This window comes from Equus asinus, chromosome 6, assembly GCF_041296235.1.
Source record: "Equus asinus isolate D_3611 breed Donkey chromosome 6, EquAss-T2T_v2, whole genome shotgun sequence".
NCBI classification, from domain to species: Eukaryota; Metazoa; Chordata; class Mammalia; order Perissodactyla; family Equidae; genus Equus; species Equus asinus.
Window position 1 is genome coordinate 42,789,992 of NC_091795.1, and position 9,730 is coordinate 42,799,721.

The following is a 9,730-nucleotide window of genomic DNA, read 5'->3' on the forward strand; positions in this document are numbered from 1 at the left end:
CTCCAGCGGCTCCTTTTCTGGGTTTGGGTTCTGCCCTTCCGAAGGGACAGAGATGAACAGCTGAGTCTGGTCCAGGGGTGGGGCTGGGGGTGGAGGCCGCCTGTCTTATACCTCTCCCTCTTCTTCCATCTCTTCTTTCCCCAAGGCTCTGTGACTGTCAAGCTTGGGGCAGAGAGGGGACAGTTTGGGACTGGGTTAGATTTTCAGAAGAACATCTACAGTATCCTATTTATAAGTTTTCCCCTGAGGAAAAAGCAGTGGTTTCTGGCTGAGTTCTATCTCAGGCTCAAGGAGAAACAAAATAAAATAAAAATGGCTTCCAGGCAGCCTGGGCTACAGCCTGTTTTGTAGGAAACAGGACTGGCAGGAGGAGCTGTTTGTCACTCGAAGAGCACACAGGGCTGGCCCTGTCTCCTGTGTGCTCTTGGCTCCTCGAGAGATGACTCAGTCTTCCAAGAAGCCTGGCCAGGTCGCAGCACAGACCAGCATGGTTGACCTTGCACCCCAACTCCAGTGCCTTGCAAGTACTCAACAGTGTAGACTGGAATGCAGTCCCCAGGAGAGCCATTACTGGCCATGTCCTACACCTCAAAGCGAGGCTGGCAGGTGCAGAGATGGACTGCACTCATGTGGTACCTTTAAGCCACTGGGAGGACCCCCGTGCTTGAAAATCTTTGCTTCCTGCCTCAGGTCCCACCATAGCCCTTCATTTCCTTGGCTTTAGCATTTCCCATCCTCTTAAAAATAGCAGCCTTCCCTTTCCCTGGGAGGAGCCACACATTTTCACCTTCTCTCTGTGGGAATGAGATTGCCAGGCCCTTTCATCCTATGCAGACAAGGGAGGACAGGGTAGAGGACACTGGGGGCCAGCAGCTGGCCCTGCTCTACCTTGCTGTCCACATCTTTGATCCTTGCCCCAACAATGTGGCTTCGCCCCCTCCCTTCACTCCACTGCCATGCTCTCCCAGGGGTTGCCGGTGGCCTTGTGCTAAATCCAGCAGGCCCTTTTGCTCTCCTCCTGGATCTCTGCAGCACCAGACAGGGCTGATTCCCCCCAGCCTCTTGAATCGCAGGTCCCTGGCACTTCTGTAGCTGGTTCTCCTCCTACCTCTCTGGCTGCTCCTTTGAGTGTCCTGTGCCGGCTTCTCCACTCACCCCATGCACAGTGGGGTTTCTCAGGGTTCTGTCGTGGGCTCCCTGGAGGAGCTCATCCATGCTGATGGCTTCAAGGACTCTGCCGAGGAATTGAGAGTTGACCTCCAGCCCCAGCATCTCTCCTGGTCTTGTGAACCACAGTTCTGCTGCCTTTGGATGCACAGACAACTCTCCTGGTCCAGATGACACGTGTTGCTGTCCTCTGCAAACCTGCCTTTTTTGGGTACCTGACGTGGCCCCAAGATCACTCAGGAGCCAGATCAGAAACCTGCTTTCTATCCCTGCTTTCTCTTTTTGCCTGCAACATCCAATCTCTCAAAACTGTCAAGTTTACCTTCTTGACATCTCTTAATTTGAACCACTCCCACTGCCATCAACTTTCACGTGGATTATTGTGACAGCTTCCTGCTTCTCTAACCCACCGCCAGAGTTGTCTTTTTCTAAAATGCATAGTTGATCAAGGCACTCCCTGGCCTACAACCTTCCACGGCTCCCCACTGCCCTCAGAATAAAGTCCAGACCCCTTAGCATGGCTCGTGAGACTCTTGTGTCCTGGTTCCTGCTCGCCTCTCTGACCTCATCACTTGCCACCTTGCACTCTGGGTCCCAGCCTCCTCTATCCAGAGATGCCATTCTGATTCCCCTTTCTTCTGCTCTGAAGGTGCCTGGATACCTTCTCTGTCAATTCTCCACTTAGATTTCACTTCCTCCCAGGAGTTTTGAGTGTCCCCTCTCCCCCCAGCACGCCACACGGATCACCCTGGGCTTACTTGCCGGCTTACCTGTCTACCTCCCCACTAGACTGTAAGCTCCTTGAGGGCAGGGACTGTCCTTCAGTTTTTGTATCAGCTGTGCCTGGCTTGGTGCCTGGCACGTAGAAAGCACTAAATAAATGTTTGTTTAATGAATGGTTTATAGTGATGTGTATGGGGGAGAGCAGGGGATCCGGGATAGCTTCCTGGAGGAGGTACAAGTGCTGTCATAGTCTCAAACTGAAGCCGTAGGAGGCCCCTCCCCCAGATATGCCGCCTCTGCCTCCCTGAACTGCAGAAACCCCAGTGGCAGCTAGGAATGAAGGGTGGCAGCCCCAAGTGGCAGGGAAGCCCTTGGCAGCGTGACACATTAGCTGTTTCCCCTCCCATTCTGGATCTGGAGATGAAGAGTGAGGCTTAGAGCCTGCAGCAGGAAAGACTTAATCTGAACAAGAGGCCGAATTTCCCAGTGGTCCCTCATCCTAGAAGCCTTGTCCTTGGTGGGCTGTTGGGTTGGGGTGGGGGCCAAAGGGGACACCAAGGTGTTACTCTTATGATGCTGGGGCCCAGGATAGAGACTGAGCCTTGGGCCATTGCCCTAACTTGGATCTCTTGGAAGATCCAAGAGATTTCTTTGTGGAGAGAAGGGAAACCTGGAGTCTGGGCTTTTGTTGGGGGGAGGGGGCTCCGATCCTTGAGCTTGAGAGTGGGAAGCCTGTGGGCACTCCCCCCATTTCCTCCCCATCCACAACACAAATTGCCATGCCTCAGCCTTCATTGGGCTGCCTCAGGCCGAGAGGCTACCAAAATAAGTTTATGGGTGGGTTTTAGGGGAGGACAGAGTGAGGAGCCCTTGATGGGCTCGCACAGCTGCCAGGAAGGCTTCATCAAACGTCTCACGCAGGTTCATGGCCAGACTATCAGTCCAGAAGGTGTCGTCGCCCAAGTGCCGCTTCCTGGGCACGTCCCTCATGCTGACGGAGTAAAGGTCCTGGGGCACCTTCATCCTGTATGGCTGCACCGAAGGGTACAGCCCGCGGACTATCACCTCAAAAGGCAGCCGGGGCACAGGCGACACCAGCTTGCCGGTCACTGTGCATAGGCTCGCACCACCGTGCCCATTGGACCTCACCCTGAGGAAGCTGCTGAAGTCGTGCTCTGGCCAGGGGTCTGGATGCACTCCCAGGCGGATGCCCTGTGGGTAGCCGATCTGGATGGTGGGGGATCTGGCGGGGTTGTTGCTAAGGTTCCACAACTTGGGCCTCCTGACCGTGGGCCGCATGTAGATGGGCTTGGGCATCACCAAGGGCGGCGGCTTGAGCTGCAGAGTCTGTTGCAGGCGCGCCTCCGGCGAGGGGTGGAAGCTTTTGGGAGGCCACAATCCCCTGTGCTTGGGAGTCTTGGAGACAGCAACGGCCTGGGGTGGGGCACAAGGCTCTTGCTCAGAGTTGCCCATCAGGGATTGGCCTCCGGGCAGCCGCTTGCCATGAAGCCACTTCTTGAAATCAGCCTCTCTCAGACTTTTGTGCTCTTTCTGCAATGTCAGAGGGCACAGGATAGTTGTGGAGGGCTGCTCCTGCTGTGCTTCTGTGGAAGGAGGCCCTGTGACTAGAGCCCTTGGAAACCTCAGGTCTGATTGGCCATATTCAGTCATGCCCCAGGGGAGCCCTGAGTCTGATGGGGGAAACTCCTGCCTTATGGCAGCCCTTGTTCTGATGGATAGATAAGGACTGCTCGAAGGGAGCCTGGGCTGAAGGGGCAGACAGAACCTTTCCTGTAGGGGGCTTCTCCAGTCTTATGGAGATACAGCCTCCTTCCCAGGTGAGGCCTCCAACTTTGGGGCAGAGACACAGTTCCTGCCCTACAGAAACCTCGAGGCTTACGGGGGAAACAAGTCTCAACCCCACTAAAGGAGTCCCCAGTCTGATAGTGGAGGCATGTCCTGCCCTAAGAGAGTCTCTGGTTTGATGGGTGGTGGGGGAGCAAGTGAGAAGTGCAAACTGCATCCTGGACCCTGGAAGGAGAAACCAGAAAGGCCTGGAACTGAGTGGAGCAAATCCAGGCAGGCTTCCTGTAAATGGTCAGCCTTGAGCAGTCATGTAGGGAGGATACAGATGGCTAGCGCTCCAGGCTGGATGGTAATGACTTGGTCTCTCTCTGTTCTTGCCTCCCCTAGAGTTGAATCTTCAACCTTCAACTTCAAGTTGAGCCTCCCCTAGAGCTGAACGGCCCCATTCTAACCCCCTTGTCTCAGTGCCTCGCTGCCCAGGCTGTTGCTAAGCAGTCTCAGGTGGTTTAGAGATTGACCCAGCTCCAGATGTAGGCTCTGATTAGGCTAAGCCAATCATAATAATTCCGTCAGCCTTACCTTAGACCTAGGTCAGTCAGCACATTCAGCTGGCTTTCCTTTAGCTCTCGGGTTTGGAACAAGGACACATGTGATCCAACTGAGGCCAATGAGAGGTGAGGAGAGATCTGCAAGGGGCTTCTGGGAAAGTTTAGAGCCACAGGAACAGATGGGCTTTGCCTCCTCTGGACACGTGTGACTTTGAGGACTGGGTGACACCAGCAGCAGAGGAGGGTAGGGCTGAGAAAACTGGCAAGAAATGCAGCTGGAACAGAGTTGGAGTACTAGATTTTGCCAGCCCCAAAGCCCTCCCTACTTCTGGATCCACTTAGGATTCCTAGCATCTTCTTTCTGGGTTTTCTGGTTCTTGCATCCTATGTAATTATATCTGCTTAAAATCCTTTAGTTGCTCCCCTCCTCCTTCCCCAGCCAAGGTCTGTCATTGATCTGGGCCCCCACCAAATCTCTAGCTTGTCAATCTCCAACTCACATCTGACCCCCTGGCTGTACTGAAATTTGCACTTCTCAGCATACACCACTGTCCCATGTGCCTCATGCCTCTCTATGCCTGGTCAGCCCTTTCCTCCTTCATATGGCCCACTCCTGCCCATCTTTAAAGACTCATCTTAAGGGGCCGGCCCGGTGGCACAGCGGTTAAGTGCACACATTCTGCTTTGGTGGCCCGGGGTTTGCCGGTTGGGATCCCAGGTGCAGACATGGCACCACGTGGCAAGCCATGCTGTGGCAGGCGTCCCACATATAAGGTAGAGGAAGATGGGCACGGATGTTAGCTCATGGCCAGCCTTCCTCAGCAAAAAGAGGGAGATTGGTAGCAGTTAGCTCAGGACTAATCTTCCTCGAAAAGAAAAATTAAAATTAAAATAAAAAATAAAGACTCATCTCAAGCATTATCCCTCTGGCACCCCCTGAACCCCTTCCTCCTCTATGGGAATATACCCATTTCCCCTACTAGACTCTAAATTCCTTGAATGAAGGGACCACAGCTCATTTGTCTTTGGAGCCTCAGGGTCTAGCAGGTGCCCAGCAGAGTGAGAGCTCAGTGTCTGCTGGAAGGATGGATCCTGTTAACCAGTGTGTGTCCTGATATAGGCAGGGCCTGGGCTCATTAGAGATTCTCCTCATCCAGAAGGAGGCAGTGCACTAGGAGGGGCTCTCTAAATATTTGCTAATTTAAGCTGTATTTGCCTTCTAACACAAGACGAGACTTTTGACCTAAAAGAGTGGCTTATATGGGTGGGATTTCAGCCAGAGGAGGGGCAGAGGGAGGCTCTTTCTGGTTGGGACTGCTTCTGGCCACCCTTCTAACCACGTGGGTGTCACTGCCTCCTCTACTCATGTGCCTGGATAGCAGCTGGTGCCTGGCGCCCCTGCCCGCCCTACCCCTTACTTGATAGTCAGTCAGGTAGTCCTGCTCCATGAGGGCCAGCTGGTCCTTGAGCCTCTTCAGTTTCCCCATCTCACGAGCAAAGTTCTTCTTGTCCCATTTCCACATGGCATCCTTCAAGAAGCTGGTGCCAAGGTGGGAGCATGTCATCTCCCAGTGACCAAGCTTCAACCTGGGCTGGGAAGACTGGCTGCCACTGAGGGCCTGGATGGGGGTGGGGGTGGGGAGCTGCCAGAATCACAGTTCCTGCTGTTCAGGGCCCCTCTGGCTAAGTACTTCTTTTGAGGTGAGAGGAAAGTGTCTGATGGTCTGATCACCACCCTCCTGCTGAGGAGCCACGGTCTCAGGGCAAGGAAGAAGGGCAATGCTGAATCCGAAGGGGCCGGGCCCTGTGGAAAGCCCTGGGAATAATATCCTGGGAAGGGGCCTCCTCAGCAGACTTCTCCCCCTAGCCGTCTGGCTTCCTAGACCCTTCTCTGAAAGGCTCAGCCCTGGGTGAGGGCCCTGGGGGAAGGGCTGGGAGGAGGGAAGAGATGGCAGGCTGTGGGTGGTTCTCACCCTCACCGGGCACAGATGCGGTGGTTCCATACTTTGCAATAGTCGATGGGCTTGCAGCCCATGGCATCCTGGGCATGGACATTGGCGCCATTTTGCACTAGGACCTCCACACAGTTCAGCAGGCCTTCACGGGCTGCCAGGTGCAGGGGCGTGGAGCCATTGCACGTCCGACTGTGGAGGGCCCCACCAGGTGGAAGAGGGCAGAAAGGAACGACAAAGGGCATCTGCCTGTCAGATATGTGCCCAAACCAGCTTCCAGCCCTGCTCTGCCACCAGCCACTGAGTGATCCTGGCATGTCCCTTCTCCTCTCTGTACCTCAATTTCCTCAACTGTAGAAGGGGGGTTTAGACAAAATGAACAGAAGTCTGATTCTGGTGACATAAGACACTTAGGAACTGCTGGAAGGAGAGCTGGGTTGGCTGGAGGTCAGAGACCACTACCCTCATCCACTCTTAAGTCAACCAGCCCTCCTGCCCCTTCCCGGAGGCTGGCCATGGCCCACAGGGCCTGCAGGACCTGGGCCCTGCCTCCTCCTCAACCCCATCCTCCAACTTTGCCGCACTCTCTCCCAACACATGGCTTTTGCACATGCCGTTCCCTCTGCTGGAACACTTCTTCCTGGCTCTTTGCATGGCTAGCTCACTCTTTGCAGGTTCCAATTTAAACGTCACTCTGTAGGGGCGACTGCCTTTTCCAAAATAGATCCTCTCCTCTCCAGAGTACCTACTCACCACCCCATCACTCCGTTTGATTTCCTTCATAACCGCTTACTACCTTCTGTCATTTTGTTCATTTATTAGTTTGCTGATGCACTGTCTGCTCCTGCACTAGTATAGCAGCTTCACAATGGCAGGGACCATTTCTGTGTGTTCATGGCCATATTCCTCAACTCTGGCAGAGTGCTGAGCACATAGTGAATGCTCCATAAATATTTTGAATGAATGCAGCCTCCCCTATGCCATCCATGTACTTTCTATGCATTTTTTGATTATCACAATAGTCTTATTTTTGAATAAGGTATTTTTGGCACTGGTATTTTTGAAACTCCCCGGGTGATTCCAATGTACTGACAGGTGTGGGAACCTGAGGCTTAGGGCTGAGTGACTTGCCTGAGGTCTCACTGTTTGCTAGCAGGTGGCAAAGCTGGGACATGGACTAGGTCTGTCCTCTCCCAAAGCCCGATCTCTTTACTACACCACGTGGGCTCCCTGACTGCTTTGTGGGGACCCAATCCCCGTCACCCCACAGCCCCTCCACCTGTCCTGCATGGACCTGGCTGCCTGGAAAGGGGAACGGTTCCTATCTGCCCAGCCTCCAGGCCACTCTCCTGAGGCAGGCTGGACTCACATGTTGAGGGCTGCGCCTTGCTTAAGCAGATAGTGAATGCAGGGGAGGGCCATGGTCTTGTTGTCCCTGTGGATGACGAGGTGCAGAGGGGTCTGGCCATTGTTGGTGGGCAGGTTTACTGGAAACTTGTACTCCTCTACCAAGACCTGCAGGCATGCCAGCTTGCCGCTCTGGGCTGCAAAGTGGATGGCAGTGAAACCCTGTGGGGGCCAGAGGAGGACAGGAGGAGGCTGAGCAAGATTGGGGCCCCAGGATGCACAACCTAACCCAGATAGCAATTTCTCGGAGTTACCCTTCCCCTCTTCCCTGTGCCTCAGGAGTCGCGCACACCCTTTTCCTACTCCAGTATGTGCTCACCCTTTCTGGTGCCCCTAAAATGGCCCTCCCACAATCAGAAGGTGCTTTAGGACCATCTACCCAGGAGAGGACATCTCTGGATGCTCCATGGCTAGATCTGCGCCAGGTAACCACTACGTCACCCCAAGGCCTTACCTTGTCATTGGCCAGGATTTCCCCACGGTCCCGATTCAGACAGAACCGCAACCATTCCAGGTTGCCCAGCGCGGCCGCGAACAGCTCGGAGTCTCTCCCAATCGCCCTCTGGTCCCGCTCATCGACGGGGCTAGAGTCGCTGTGGGGTAGTGGGGAGGGAAGCGGGGAAGGATGCGGGGAACTGGACGAGGAAGAGGCTGGTCCCGGCTGGGCGGCCTGTGAAGGGGCGCCGTGTGGGCGAGGGCGGCACTCGCGCCCCGGGGCGTTCGTGGAGACCGAGGCAAGGCCGGCTGGTTGGCGGGGCGACGAGGAGGCGACCATCGTCGAGGGCCCCGGGCACCTCTCAGGAGGCGAGCCGGGCCCCAGCCGGGATCCCTGGGCTCCTCGGGCCGCTCCAGGCCCTGCGCTCCCGGGAGGCGCTGAGCGGGTTTCCCCCGCCCCGCAGCCGGGCCACCTAATCCCGGCCCACGTCGGCTGCCTCGATTCCGAGTCACTCCGGGAGACCTTCGAGACCTTCTCCGCCGGCTGCATGGGGACTCCGTGTTGTTGGCCGGGGCTGTGCTTCCCTGGCTGCCCTCCCCGCCCACCGAGAGGCACCCTGCGCCCGCAGGGTCCCGCCGGCAGAGGCTCGATCGCGCTTCCAGACCGCCGGGGGCGGGGCGCCCGCCTCACTCGAGGGGCAGAGCCGGCGCCTCCAGGGGCCCTGCCGCTGCCAACACCGCCACCCCAACCTCCTGGGCCCTCCTGTCCTGGAAACTCGGCATCAAACACACACACAACAAGCCGAAAGACACCTAGCTTTTGTTTCTGATTATAAAATTCATAAGCGCTGATTGTAAAAAAAACAGAGAAAAGGACAACGAGGAGATTAAAAATCACAGTCCCATCACCCACAGAAATCAAGGTCTATTACGATGTACGTATCATATATACATTTTGGACCTCTTTTCATTTAGCGTCGTATTATGAGCCAGCTTCCATCCGCATTCCACAAGTTCTAAAGGTACATTGTGACGCACCCGCAGCCCCACATCTACCAGACGCGCTGTCATTCCACACGCGCCGCGGAAAACAATGGCTCATCGCTGGGTGTTCTCTTGGGATGGATTCTTGTAAGTACAATTACGGGGGGAAAGGGAATGAACATTTTTAAGCTCTAGATATGTTTCCAAACTGCCCTCCAGCGGGGTTTTATACCACTTACACTTCCATCTGCAGCGACGCGGAACAGCACATCAGCCGTGTGACTCGGGCGAGTTCCTTGACCTGTGTCAAGGAACATCTGCAAAATGGGGATTATAGTAGTTCTGTCAACTTAGGTAAAGTGAGGCAAGCTCCAAAAAAGAATGCGTTTATTCCGGAACAGCAGAGAAATTGAAATTTAGGACAAGCAAACTATGGTGAACCACGTGCAAGTCCTAAGAGACAAAGGGAAGGTCAGCTTTTCTTAGGTTTTAGGCGCAAAATGGGGAGGGTAGTTTTTTTTTTAAGTATACTTTTTTCTTTTTCTTTCTTTCTTTTTTTCTTTCTTTCTCTCTCTCTTTCTCCCTCTCTCTCTCTCTTTCTTTCTTTCTCCCTCTCTCTCTCTTTCTCCCCCCCTCTTCTTTCTTTCTTCTTGGTGAGGAAGATTGGCCCTGAGCTAACATCTGTTGCCAATCTTCCTCTCACTCTCT

At 54.7% G+C, this 9,730-nt stretch overlaps 1 protein-coding gene across 1 annotated transcript; it reads right to left on the reverse strand.

Annotated features, from left to right (window-relative positions):
- Positions 1-225: 225 nt before the first annotated feature.
- On the reverse strand, positions 226-9,293 carry ANKRD53 (ankyrin repeat domain 53). The gene is given in 7 exon segments (XM_014836682.3): positions 226-3,441; positions 5,663-5,783; positions 6,224-6,388; positions 7,566-7,765; positions 8,058-8,591; positions 8,593-8,806; positions 9,262-9,293. Coding segments are annotated over 7 exon segments (1,986 nt in total). The 3' UTR covers positions 226-2,721.
- Positions 9,294-9,730: the final 437 nt, after the last annotated feature.